This window comes from Diuraphis noxia, unplaced genomic scaffold (assembly GCF_037042655.1).
Source record: "Diuraphis noxia isolate RWA-SAM2 unplaced genomic scaffold, SU_Dnox_SAM2 contig0004, whole genome shotgun sequence".
Classification (NCBI taxonomy): Eukaryota; Metazoa; Arthropoda; class Insecta; order Hemiptera; family Aphididae; genus Diuraphis; species Diuraphis noxia.
The window spans coordinates 30,617,301-30,631,408 of NW_028301714.1; the positions used below are offsets into that span (position 1 = coordinate 30,617,301).

Consider the following 14,108-nt stretch of genomic DNA (forward strand, 5'->3'; position numbering starts at 1 on the left):
CCAGAGAAAAAAGATTAACTTATTTATCGTACCTAGTATATATATTTTTTTAAAGAAATTTAATAGTTTAGTTCAATAACACGTCTTTGCAAAATTTTAATGTGTTTGATTAATGATTAATAGGTACGTCCTACTCTTTTGATTCTAAGTCTGTTTTTGATTATTTTTTGACAAACAATTTGTTGGTGATTAATAAAACTTTAGGGAAATTTAAAAAAATATTTTTTCTTTGTTTAACAATAAAAAATAAATTGTTTCATATACAAATTCGAATTTTGGAGATTATTATGCACTCCGCCGGGTTTCAATCTAAAATATCGATCGACACGTTTGTGCCCCTGTTGGTGATTTTGTCGATATGTAAACAAATTTTTTTTTACCGAGAAGGTTTTGTCATTAGCCGTCAAATTAACATCACCCTACTGTTCATACATGTATAGTTCTATCGTTAGGTTATTGGATATAATATTACGAGTAACAGTAACAACGCGTTGTAGATACATATAATATTTTCATTATTATTATTGCTGTGAAATTATTGGTATTTACTTGTTTGATTTTTTTTACATATATACCCTCCAACCGTGTTGCAGTCGTTGGCAGTCCAGTAAAGGCCCCTTGGTAGATTTACGGGTGGTGACGATAGCCAACTAATTGCGAGACAGATATCCTTGTAAGGTAATGCGTTCGCTGCGTCAGTCGCCAACCAAGCTGTACACATATGGTTGTAATACATTTTTTTTTATTGCTCGAATTACATATTTCTTTTTAGGATATTCCTAATGCATATACAACATCTGACAAACCTGAAAATGTTTCTGTCGAGTTATCCACCCAGTACCAGGATTTGTCATTCCATGTTCCGCCCAACCAATAAATTGCGGATCTACTGTCAGTCGACTCCCGGATAAAAGATTCGACGAACTGTTCTTCCTCAGCATTATGGATGCTCGTTAATTCCGCCTTCGCAAACGGAGCAACACATATACGTAAGAATTTTAAAAATCTTTGAAAGCCATGCTTTTATGCACCTATATCAATAATAATAACACTATATTAGTTACTTTAATTCCATTGCAGATACTTCTAGCAGTGTGCCAAGACACTTCAGGGTAACTAGCAAACAAATAACACGATCCATTGAACATTTGCTGTCTCGCGTCGTCACACTCGTTGTTAACTGTTTATTAAGGACAAAATGAATTATTTAGTAAATAATATTGTTATAAAGATTATTGATAATGATAATTGTCAAAAATAGGCATCGCTGAGTCGCTCGAAATATACCACTTACCGTGTTCGGCGGATACGCGAGCCTTGAAGCCGCTGAACGAGTGAGAATAGTCGGATACAAAATGTATTCTCAATTTGGTCTTCTTGGTGACGAACCTAGTTAATTTGAGTATGTCACTCTTGTCTCCACAGTGTTTAGGGCCCTCGTCGTCGTCACCAGGAATTAATTCTACGTAATCATAACTGCAACTGAAAAAGAACAGATGATATGTTTATTTTTAAGATTGTATTTATTTATGTTTTTTTATAAATAAATATACAATATACTTTTTCACTTTGATAGTTATATATTATGTATATATATATAAAATGTCCTGCAAAATATTATTGAAATGTGTATTTTAATACTTACGTTGATTCGTTTTCCAACATGAGTTCTTCAAATTCAACTTCGATCTGATAACCTCGAGGTACTTCTACACTGAAAGTGCAATCTTGGTTGTCAGGATAAGGTTGTGGAAAACCTGGACTTGAAACCGAGGCAAACCTCATTTCGCTGGTTAATTTCATCGTTACATTACAATTCGATTCTTCCGGATCTGATAAAAAAAAAATACATATATACAAATTAAACTTATAACGAATAGATATGCAATCTTTTTCTTATAATTTTTCCTATGCATATAATTTATTAAAAATTACATCATACAAGGTACGGTTTATAATAAAATAATCATTACCATAATCGTTTAAAGAGGTGTGCTGTTGCGTTTGGCATAGAAATCGATTTTTCACAGAGCAGTCGCGGTCGTTCCAAGTATAAGACGAATTTCGATTAAAGTACTTGAGCAATCGGTTTTGGGGCCTGTACACTTGTCTGAGTTCGACACAGTCCTGTCTACTAAGTCCGTCGTCGTTAGGCTGTTTTGAATTCGGCCCACTGTACGGTTGATGTATGTGTCCTTGATACCAGTCTACAAAACAAATGAGTAAATAGATCGTAAAGATATTTGGTTAGACACCTTTTTATACAATTACACATTATATTATATCTACATGCGGGACCATTAAGGCATTAACCACACTAAACTTACTTGAATAAGTAAACGGCGATGAGTCTGTCCATTTGAAAAATCCTTCGTTATTCATGTCCGTAGCTCCAATCCAATACGGAGCGTTGTCACTGTAGCTGGGACTTTAAAAAAAAAAAATCATAAAACTTATCGTTTATATATATTATATATACAAGATCATTAAAATGTGCATTATTCGTTATTTAAAACACACGTCTTAATACCCTCTATTTCATTTCCATTATTTTATCCATACCATTTTTTTATTTTTTGAGAGTATTTCTGACTCCTCTACTATACTATAACATTATATTGTGTTATTTAATATCGTTGTTCATCGTTTTCATGTTTACTAATGTGCTAGTTAAATTAATAATTATCATAATGATCATTCCAAAATACATAACTAAGTCAAACCTTTTTCGTATTTAGTGTTGACGATAAGAAAGTAAATAATTATAGGTTGATAAAACAATAGGTTCTAAATATCATAGTATGTTATAGACGCCTTAGTACACTGGTTCCCAAACTGGGAGGCGTGTACACATTGCTGGGGAGGCGCAAGCAGTTATTACGAAGTACAATTTTTATTTGACCGAAAATCTTTATCTGTTAATCGAGTATCAATAACGGATAACCGATAAAGACTATAAATGTTTGGCCACAGCGTGTAACTTAATCGTTTTATGTCACGTTATCTGTTTAATAATTCTTGCCTTATTCCGAATATTGTATAGAATATAGAATATAGATAGTTTATATGTGAAGTACACCAAAAAATGCGATCGATTTTTTACAATTTATAGGAGGGGGGTGCAAGATTTTCGAAAATCTACAAAGAAAGGATAGGAGTGGTTGGGAACCACTGCCTTAGTAGGTAAGTAAAATGAGTACAGTGATAGCACTGACTACAAATTTGACATTTTTGAGTACTGAACTTTTGATAACCGTCTATTATAATATATCTTTCGTTAAAACAGTAGTTCGATACGATCTACAATAATCTATTTGTATGTTTATATTACGTTCTGTCATTTTTTTTTGGTGTTGTTATATAATGTTAAAAAAAAAATGATTTCATCTAGATTTTCAGTATACCGCCAAAGTATTTATAATTTATAAGATTATTTTCATTTAGGTATCTATAATTAACAATTATAAGCTAAAACAGTTTTTCCGTGTTGACAATAATAATAATAAAAATTAATAAATAATTTACAACTATAGGTATGTCAATCACCGGCACACGAATTTACGTTGATAAATCATTAGGTGGCGTTGGCGACACGCTCGCAAGGTGTGCGCCATTTTAAAATTTGAAATACAACACACGAGCAGGTCAGAGTCACACACATGTACGTACGTACCAGTTACCTCAGGGCTCAGACAATGCGTTGTGTAAGTATAAAAAAATTGCGACAACGTCCGGAATACTACAAGCATAAGCCAAAGCAGTAATAAAAGAAACTACCATCGATGGAAATATTTAATTCATAAAATTTTAATAACCACGTAATTCGTCGCCTTTTCTGTGAGGAGAATTTTATTCATCTAGTCATCAGTGGCGGCTCGTGAAGCGTTTGATGGGTGAGCAGATATTTTCAAAATCTAAACACACCATAGGGCAATGGGAAATAATTTCCCACCAAAAAAATTCTTAAAGGTTCTGTTATAATAATTCATCGGTAGAGTGCGTCAAAACAAATGTCAATATATCACTAAACATAGATAATTGTATATTATATATATTATATATATTTTTATTATTATTATTAAATCTCTATTTAGCTATTTACTACACAATTTTAAATTTTATCATTATTATTAATTTTTTTTTTTGGGAGGGGGGAGTTATATAAAAATGAGTTTTAAATTAACTTTTAAAATAATTAAATTTAATATTTAATATTAATCTTTAAAAATATGTAAATAATAAACCATACTTATTATTATCTGAAATATCAGAATAAAGTCAACTTAAAAAAAAAATAATACTTTTTACATAAATCTCATTTACTAAAACAATAAAAAAATTAATTTTATATTATGTTTTATAAATTAAATCTATTCTTCTGTCTTTGAGTAATGCAAATTTTTAATTATTTTTTTATTTATTAGTTTATTACTCTCAGAGATCTACTAAACTGTAGTACAAATTACAAGACACTAAACACTAGACAGATAAGAACCGATATCTTTCGTTTGTGATAAAAGTATTATAGGTAGGTATAAACTTACACTATTCCTATTTCTATGAGTGGAAGTTACGTCGCTTCGACAAATGACTAATGGATAATGTTGACAAACTCTGAGGCCCGAATCATTCTGCCTCATTTCATAATAAAATTCCGACTTCCCCCTCTACCATGATATATTTTATAATCATACTCGTCTGAGGCAAAATATTACTAGCCTCTCGGCACTCTTCGGTTTTCGTTGAGATCGTTCTATCGTTCAACGAACATCTTCGACGTGATTTTTGATAACAGTGACGAAGTATGACGTACTATCATAATAATATTATACACGATAAAATACATTTTTTTTTGTCATTATAATAATGTATAATAACATTAATAACAAAAAGATTTTGTATTTTAAAATGTATAATATATTATTAAGTATTTTAATATTCTTGAATTCGATTGGAAATAACAATAATTATAGAATATGTCTCTCCTTTTTTTTTACAATACTTTGGTGAGGCTGAGCCTCACATGCCTCCCTTGACGAGCCGCCACTGCTAGTCATGTGCCAGTTGTCAGTTCGTAATTTGTGAATGCGTGCACTAATAATAGTATGATCTTCATAGCACCTGGTCATGTCAGTTGTTAGAGTGATGAAAGTTTTGTGGAGTTTTAATTAATTATTTCCCCGTTTGCCTATCGCAATGATATTGTGCCTCTTACTAAACTTGATAAGGACAGTACGACATTTACGACAGTAACACCATTGTTGGCATACAATACAATTTTTTATTTAAAGTCATTGGAACATCACAACAACTGTGATTGGAGTACGTAAATGTTAAGCATTTTTCATGTGTATATAATATGCAGGTAAGTATACATATTATAATACCGAAATTTTGTTTGTTACCTATTCAAATAATTGAAGTACAAAATATATAATCAATTTGTTATTGTTATTTGTTTACAAAGGATTGCTAAGCAGTGACGGAACATGAACGAGTACTTTGAGTAGCGCACCGACAATACGTCTCACATTACAGTAATATTATATAGATGAAAATTTCTTCGTTTAGATATATTATAAAAATGAATAATTTGCATTAAACCGTTGACTCCATCTGCGATGATGACAATACACGTTAATATTATATTGTTCATTGAAAGTATTTTTGTATGCATATATTTTTACATGTTTTATTTCCTCAAAGATCAAATGAATAAAGTACTCACAATTAATTAGTACATGTTATCTGTTGCTAGAACTCACTACCCATCTTATCACGAAAATATTAAATCGAATAATGTTGGCAAATTATGATCGCCATTACAGTTTTGACGAAAAACGGGAAAGAATGATTGTCGGAGAACTTAGGTTTCACAAACCATAATAAATATCAGCGATTCAGAATGCGTGGGAAATTAGAACATTATGTAGAAAATATTTAAATATGCTTCATACCTATTAATCAATATCGTGTCGATGAGCATTTGCGTGCGATGACTGTCGATGCTGGCCAAATGACCACCAGCGCCATTTTGCGAACAATATTCTTCGGCGTCTTCCCAGTTGAGCAATTCGTTGACGATGGTCAGACACCGTCCAGATTTGAGTGATACGGAACCGTACGGGCACTGGGATACTACTTCCGGTATTGGTTCAGCCCGGTACGCCACCACCAGCGTTGGCACGCGCGTTGACGCCGACGACGACTCCATTAACACTACGTTTGTCTCAGACACCATGGACATCTGTCGTCTAGGACCATCAGCCGGCGCACAATAAAACCACCCGATGGCGCCGTCGGTGAGCCGGAACAAAGTCCCCGGGCACGTGTTGGTCGATTGGTGAATCGGAAGTGTGTCGATCTATGATACATAAATATACAGTAATTATAAAGTGGTATCACTATGTATGTATATACCTTAGGCAGAGCCAAGTTAAGGACCAAAGCCATTATGGAACAAACAATTGCAACACAAAAAATATAGTAATATACGTAACCTTATTATAAGAATATAAAACAGTTATTATTAAAATTATTTAACATCTCATCATGTCTTCCATTATTCATTAATACGTTATTTTTTTTTATAAATTAAATATTAGTTTATTTAACAATTAAGTTATAACAAATTATTTTTAATGGGGACCTATACAGTATACACCTATTAACACGTTATCCGACTGAAACAAATGTTCCTTTTGCATCTAACTATCTAAGTATTATAATGTGGCCATGAACTTAGAAATAAGTTGGTGAGTATGAAGTATTGATATTATATAGTCAATAAAGATATTATACGAGTATGTGCATAATTATGGTAGTGAGTCCAAACCTATCCATATATTATTATCATATCTATATCATAATAAGTAAAATAATGTAATAATACAAAAACTTTTTTTACCTGGTATATTTAGTATACATAATTAATATAATCTATGAGTGGCTTCGGGAAACTACATAATAATATGCACTATGTAGCCTACACATGTCGTTGGGCTGGAGGTGATGACCATGACTCGTTTCTACCACTTTTCAACCTACACTATAATATTATATTTGTATAACTATTTGCGAACGATGGCACGAAAATGGTTGACTATTGATCTAACTCACGGTGCGAATCTCGTGGCACAGAATCAGAGATCATTGGAGACAAAGGCAAGGCCGAGAAAACGGCTGCCGACGAACATTTTTCTAAGACACTGATAATAAATTATAAATATCATGGTTACTAGTTCACCATGAGAACTGTTAATTTAATAACACATTTAGCGGTCACCATAATCGTTTTATTACAGTCATATCGCAAAGGCTTGAAAACTCACTGGATTTCGACGACAATTTATGTTTTAGTGAAAATTTTTTTAACACGTCGTCTAAGAATTGCACAATGAGATATTATATAGGTACCAGTAGTGCTCCACAACCACGGTATGCTCGGCCGAGGCGACTGTCGTCCATCAAGGTGGGCTTCCACTACCTATATACACGTTCACATAAATCCTTTGTTGTGATTGGAAAAGTTACCACACGATTAACCACGTTACCGTGTTGTTGGACATTGCTAAAGATTTTACGTGCACACACACCACACGGATATAGTGGAAACGCGCCTTCATCCATATCGTTGTATATTATGGTAAACTCGCGATGTGTAGATAACCACATTATTATTACCGCGTTTTGTTTTCGTGTCCAAGAGTGTGTTGTTATGCTATGCGGGCGTGACAACACTTCATCGAAACTAATCATAAATAAACTCCCATATCACCTCTAACATGACAACAAGCCACCTCGCCCGCTTTTTTTTTATTATGTGCCGAGTGCATAACCTCACCGAGTACAGTGGCGTCCGCAGGGTGGAGTGGCACTCGATATTTTAATTATTATTAATCGTTTTCTCACTTATAAAAAAAAAAAAACAAAAAAATATGCGCTGTGTTATTATTGACTTTATACCCCTTCCCCCGATTATAATTTATGCAGGTGCCCTTGGCCGAGTGGATGCATAAGTAAGATACGCAAGTCACCTACATTATCCTAACCCACAAGTATAAGAATAACGAAAATTCTACAATATTTTTTATCATATAATTCTAAATACAATAATTATGCGTGTACCTATATTATTAGATAGGTTAGAAAAACCAAGTAAGACCATATTAAAATACCTAGTCATATACTCATATGGCATATAAACATGAAGTATTATTGAGCATTATTGCCATTTCGTAAAATTCACACTTATAAATGTTTTTTATATATGTATTACAATATATACTTTATCATGTTGATTTCATAAATCACTAAATATACAGATAGCATTATTAAATAATGTATTATGTATATTTGGATTCAGCGTGACGAAAGATAAAATTGGTTATATATATAATATATTTTAGTGTTACTTTGTAGATAACTGTGTACATGGCTAAATAACTAAATTACGTGTTATACCACTTAATAGTTAATATACTTTGCTGAGTATAACCAATTGAGGTATTATGACAGTTATTTTTTTTATTTATATTAATTAAAATGAAATAATTAACTTTTAACTCAAAAATTATAATTTATCGTATTTTTATGTAAAAAGGATTTTAAAAAAACATTAGCTAACAAATAATAAATAAACAAACGTTTTGTGTGGTTCTAACAAAAAAAAAGTGGAATAGGATATGAAAAAGAGACATCAGCTGCTGACCACGCCACCTACTCGTAGTGTAGGAAAAGCTTAGGTACCAGATTCAAATTTAATACAGATTTAATCCGGTCAATAAATCATAATTAACATTTAAATATTAAATATTGACTCATTTTGTAAGTTTATTTAATATTTAAAAAATGATTTTTATTTTTAATATCCTTTTTGTTTTAAATTGACGACTCGGCCATTAGCAGTTTTTATATTGCTTCCATTTCATATTTTATAATAACACAAACATTTAGTCAGGTCATATTGCGGTTTTAATAATATATATTTAATTATTTATACTTTTATAGTTTTTGTTTTATTTGTCGTTAGTAGAAATGTTGTTGAAATTTATTTTTAGTATAAAATAAAAAGTTTAAACGATATTATTGTTATTATTCTGTTTTGTTTGGAAATAGATACCTCAATACCTATACTGAGTTCCAAGCACAATATGAACAATGACTATTTTTCTACTCTTAATATAAATAATACTAAGATTATTTTACTAGGGAAAAAATAAATTCGATCGAAAACAGTGTTCAAAGAAGACAAATGGCGCTCCGAAATATTATTTTAATTATCATCGCTAGTTCATAGAAAACATTGATAAATAATTATTGGTAAGGAGTTTCCCAAGAACGTCTCGGATCGACTCATATTTACTATACCACGGAGTGCACCCAGAATAAGTTATTACCCAATGGGTTCCAAGAAAAAAATTCATATTTTTGTAATAACGCAAATGCTTCCCAGTACATATAAGACACCCAGGGTGCACTACTATAGATTGTTATGATTATTTATTTTACTATTTTGTCTTACATCAATGTATACACATTTTAAGTTTGAGTGAGTGTACTCACTTTAGCCATAATTTTTTTTTTCTTGTCTCTAAATCATTTTTATATTCTTTGAAAGTTTTGAACATTAAAAACACGTGTCTGTTACACCGGTCGTCAGTCTACTGCTCAGTAATACTCTCATCAAGCCGTAATCGTGATCTATTATTTTCGAAGTTAAAATAAAATGTTATTTGTTACCATATTGTGACGGTTGTTATAAAAATTACGTAAATATCTGTACTGCCATAACCACTGTCGGTTTTGTCTCTTAAAAGTTTCAGCTGTGTTTAGCACTTGGGCTATTAAAAAAAGGTAAAAATGAAAAACCAGACGCACTCGGGACATCCACAGCTGGTAATGTCGTAAAACCAGGTATTATATAAATTCGTAAAGTATATATGATGGGGGTTTTGTCCGTATTGACTTTGACCTTAATTACGACACTGGATGTATTTAAATTTGCGTTTTGTGCCATATAAATGCCACTAAAAATGGTTAAGATTGTAAACGCCCAGCAGTTTTCCAAAATATAAAAATAAAAAATATTATATGACGTAATTATATAGTTCTACAATTATTAAACCCTTTTTTTATGCCTTTTTCACTCCGCTTGTGATCTATTCTCCCATAGAGTATTTGTTTCAGTATTTTCAAAAATATAGATATTAGTGATATTACACGTATATAATATATACCTTATAAATATTATATGTACATAAAAGAAAAATCATGTGCTTAAATAATAATGATTTTAATAAGCTGCAGTTAAAAGTTTTTATCAATTTATTAATTAATTGATATTATATAACATTACATTTTGTTTTATTACAGGTATAACAAACTCTATTTGTGTCGGAACTTTAAATTTGTGCATCGATTGAAATCGATTGTTCCATTCTTAGGGACATAATATAATGGTATAATACAAAATTATCATCCTGCCATGCTGTATTGTCTTTACACACTAACGCGTAATGACAGCTTACAATAGCTATAACCATATTATATAGCTTGTTTTAGGTGAAAATCAATTATATTTTAACAATTATTTATGATGGTTAAAGAAAAAATATTTAATGATTCTATTAAGCCGGATTTTAAAATTACTTTTTTTCCCAGTTTAGAATCGACAGAGGAGGGTCTGTTTGCACAATACTACTCCTAAGCAGGATTTTTTTAAATTATACCTATATAGACAGGTCTGAAAAAATGTTTAATATATTCGTTTATTATTTTAATTGATTTTACTTACTGATTTTATAGTACCTATATAGATTATTATATCGCATCGCCATGTGCACATTATTGTTTAAAAGTTTACTAAAGTGTTAATCTGAAACAGGCACGCTGTGTACCATTTATGTATTATTCTAAAAATTATTGATAAGCTTTTGATTGCAATGAGAGGTGATGATAACTAAACTTATCATGTTAACTGTTATTGAAAGTAATGTTATCGTTTTTATGTAAAAATAGTACTGACCGTCATTGGTTTGGCGGTGGTGGCCACGTGGTCGTAGTCAGCGGTGGCGGCCACATCAGCGTCTCCGGCCTGATTACCGAATGGCACAGAACTGATGAGCAACCGCAACCGGTAACCGTACGGTTGAGTGACCTTGTACCGACATTCGGAACCGGGTGTGAACACGACTGTGCCGTTCTGCTGGGCCACATCGTTGTCGAAACAGCTGGCGGCCAACCGGTATACGATAGAGAACGAGTATCGGCCTACCGTTGATGTGACGGACGGCGGTGGCGAACGACCCGCGTCCAGCACGTAATGCCGATCGGGCTCGCGTAGGTCCTCCAGTTTGCCGCACACCGGCTGGTGGCCGGACACCTGAAGTCGGCCACGTTTGCACGGCACGTTCAGCTTGACGACGTCGACCACCAACCGGGAGCGATGTCGCTGCGCGAACCTGACCACGCACTGCAGTTGCTGTTGTCCACGGACCAGCGGCAGATCTCTGGACGACAGCCGACCCAACTCGGTGGCCAACAGGAACAGCTCACAGTCTGCGAACCGAGTCAGTGTTTGTATTTTAAGTGTCGGACGGCTGATATGGTTAGTGGAACTCGGTGAAGCCGTTTATTGTCACGTCCATCACTTCCGTGTCTCGGTGGGTCACGATAATGTTTATATTATGTATATAATACGCATAAAGAAGCGGAATTGTGATCAATGTAAGGTATTTGGTCGAAAAATTATCAATCATCGTATGAGAATAGTTTCTCAATATTTTAATATATTATATTAGTACTAATGCTAAATTACGAGCGTCATCCGAATTAGTAGTGGATATTTTCTAAAAAAAAATCCACGTAGGTACTATAACGATCAAATTAACTATTACGGATTAGGATTTTCGAGGGTATGTCAGGGAGGAAAAAAGCAGCCCAGGAATTTCATTTGGGTAGATTTTGTTTTAGGTTTATTTCTAATCAATATATAATAAACGTCCCCCGGAAGTAGTTTGTGTTCGTAAGCAATTTAAATATTATTTTGTTATAATATAAAGTATACCTAATGTCACGGTATTTGTAAAACTGCAACAATATACATTAGACTACTATAAACGTATTATTGTATCATTTTACCTCTTAGTATTTGTATTCTCTTTTTGAACTGGTTGGTATCCGGTGCTCCTAACGTACTATATTCTAACCTGAAACAAAGCCGATTGGCACTATTATAATATTATTACGGTACAATTATGATATTTATTGAATAGTTAGTATAAACGGTAAACGTTCAACTAGACACCATAAAGTGATTTCGAAACCAACCGATCTAGTCGAATTTCCCGTGAGAATTCTTTAAAGGTAGGTACTATACGCGCTGGGTGGATTAATAATAAGAGTCTTTTGTAAATTGTATTAAAATGATTATTGAATTACACGCTAAAGGTATACCTACAACCTGCGGTATCTACGTGATGCTTGTTTAAGGTGAAATCCGTTGGGACCAACAACTAAACGTTCTAGCTTCGCGAGTATAAAAAGATTTAATTGAAAATGTCATCAAGGCGTAAACAAAAGGAAAGATACCACGTTCATGCAAATCCATATCGTTTTTTAATATCCATAACATATTATTAAATATTATTACATTGTACTGAATTATAGTCAACAGTAGCGTTTACACAGGGGAATGTTATCTGGAGGTTCTATATGCCAAATTCCCTCTACCTTTGGTTTATTTTTCAATATATAAAAGCGGAAAATGTTTTCATAAAACATATATAATATTTATATATTAATATAACACCCACCCACCGCCATTTTGAAAGTTTCTGTGTACGCTACTGTAGGTACTTAGAAATTCACTTTAGAAGTCATGTTACATTTTGCTGTGAAAAAAAGTAAAACTATTTGTTGTGATCAAAACGTTATTATCTATAGACTATAATTATTACAAATTCAGTGAATAAATGAAAACTAATTATTTTACGGTAATATACAGAGTGATCTATTTAAGTGGGTACATCTTGAAAGGTATTAATTTTTTTTGAATTTTTTTTTTAAACTTCTAGGTTTATGTTTTTCTAAAACCGTATAATATTTTAATTTTTTCACCCTTATATTTATTAGTGAAACCACTATAAGCTCCTCAAAGTATTGACGGTTTTTATTATTTTTCCGATAATTGTAAAGTCCAGCTATATAGTGATAATTTCGATATCGTTGAATCCAAGGTAACAAAATAAATAACAATTAACTAAAGATTACTATTATACTTTGAACCCTAATAATTTATTATCTTATTGACTAGAACAGTTATCAACATTGTTAAGTATTAAGTCAAACGGTATCAAATTTTTCAGTTATAGCTCCTAATCTTTATAAATGAAGAAATATTAGGTATAAACAATGCCGCGTTTACCGATTATAACATCTCCATCGATTACCAATAATTTGGGAAGCTGTATCTAGCTAACCAATCAACGAAAAATAAAAATGTTAACGCGTAAATTCGTGAAAAATAGTTTAATAATTCATGATAATTTTATTATGTTACCATTAGAAAATAAAAAGTTGATAGTGGTTTCACCAATAAATATAAGGGTGAAAAAATTAAAATATTATACGGTTTTAGAAAAACATAAACCTAGAACTTTAAAAAAAAGATAAGATAAAAAATAGTCAATACTTTTCGAGATAATTAGTGTACTCACTTAAAATGGATCGCCCTGTATAATTATTGTCATACAATATACAGTATAATCAATACATTTATAGTATTTCAAAATTCGATGTATTTATTGGACTATTGATACTTATTAGTTATTATAGGTTTTATTTTCTTTCAAAACAATGCTTAGTACTCTAATCTTGCCGAATTTTGATCATAATATATTATAAATTGACTTACGGCTCTGCAATATAAGTGATACGATCCTTCCACCGTCATTTAATTTAACAATATTTTGTGTATACACCGCAGTGGCCTATATAATCTAGATTCTAGATATAATAGTTCCACTACGTCTAGGGATGTAGTAGGTACTTTTGGAATAATTATTTATTGTTAGTTTCAAGACTCTACTCGGAACAACTACCAATTT

General features: G+C 32.1%; 1 protein-coding gene and 1 long non-coding RNA gene across 6 annotated transcripts in view; one reads left to right on the forward strand and one right to left on the reverse strand.

Annotated features, from left to right (window-relative positions):
- Positions 1 to 14,108, reverse strand: part of LOC107169593 (uncharacterized) — a 94,085-nt gene that overhangs the window by 13,542 nt on the left and 66,435 nt on the right. For 3 of the 5 annotated variants that reach the window (XM_015519383.2, XM_015519382.2, XM_089225113.1), the window contains exons 4-13: positions 12,142 to 12,209; positions 11,027 to 11,559; positions 5,958 to 6,364; positions 2,328 to 2,428; positions 1,974 to 2,207; positions 1,646 to 1,832; positions 1,295 to 1,482; positions 1,065 to 1,180; positions 807 to 963; positions 550 to 711 (exon numbers count right to left, since the gene is read on the reverse strand). In XM_015519383.2, coding sequence (XP_015374869.2) covers positions 550 to 711; positions 807 to 963; positions 1,065 to 1,180; positions 1,295 to 1,482; positions 1,646 to 1,832; positions 1,974 to 2,207; positions 2,328 to 2,428; positions 5,958 to 6,364; positions 11,027 to 11,559; positions 12,142 to 12,209 — 2,153 coding nt within the window. Of the gene's footprint in view, positions 1 to 549; positions 712 to 806; positions 964 to 1,064; positions 1,181 to 1,294; positions 1,483 to 1,645; positions 1,833 to 1,973; positions 2,208 to 2,327; positions 2,429 to 5,957; positions 6,365 to 6,907; positions 6,926 to 7,416; positions 7,641 to 11,026; positions 11,560 to 12,141; positions 12,210 to 14,108 lie in introns of those variants that run through there. The other 2 variants (XM_015519384.2, XM_089225112.1) reach the window with 2 other exon arrangements.
- On the forward strand, positions 4,852 to 5,964 carry LOC149055951 (uncharacterized). The gene is made up of 3 exons (XR_016191295.1): positions 4,852 to 5,365; positions 5,468 to 5,669; positions 5,759 to 5,964. It is a non-coding gene; the product is annotated as an uncharacterized LOC149055951 (long non-coding RNA).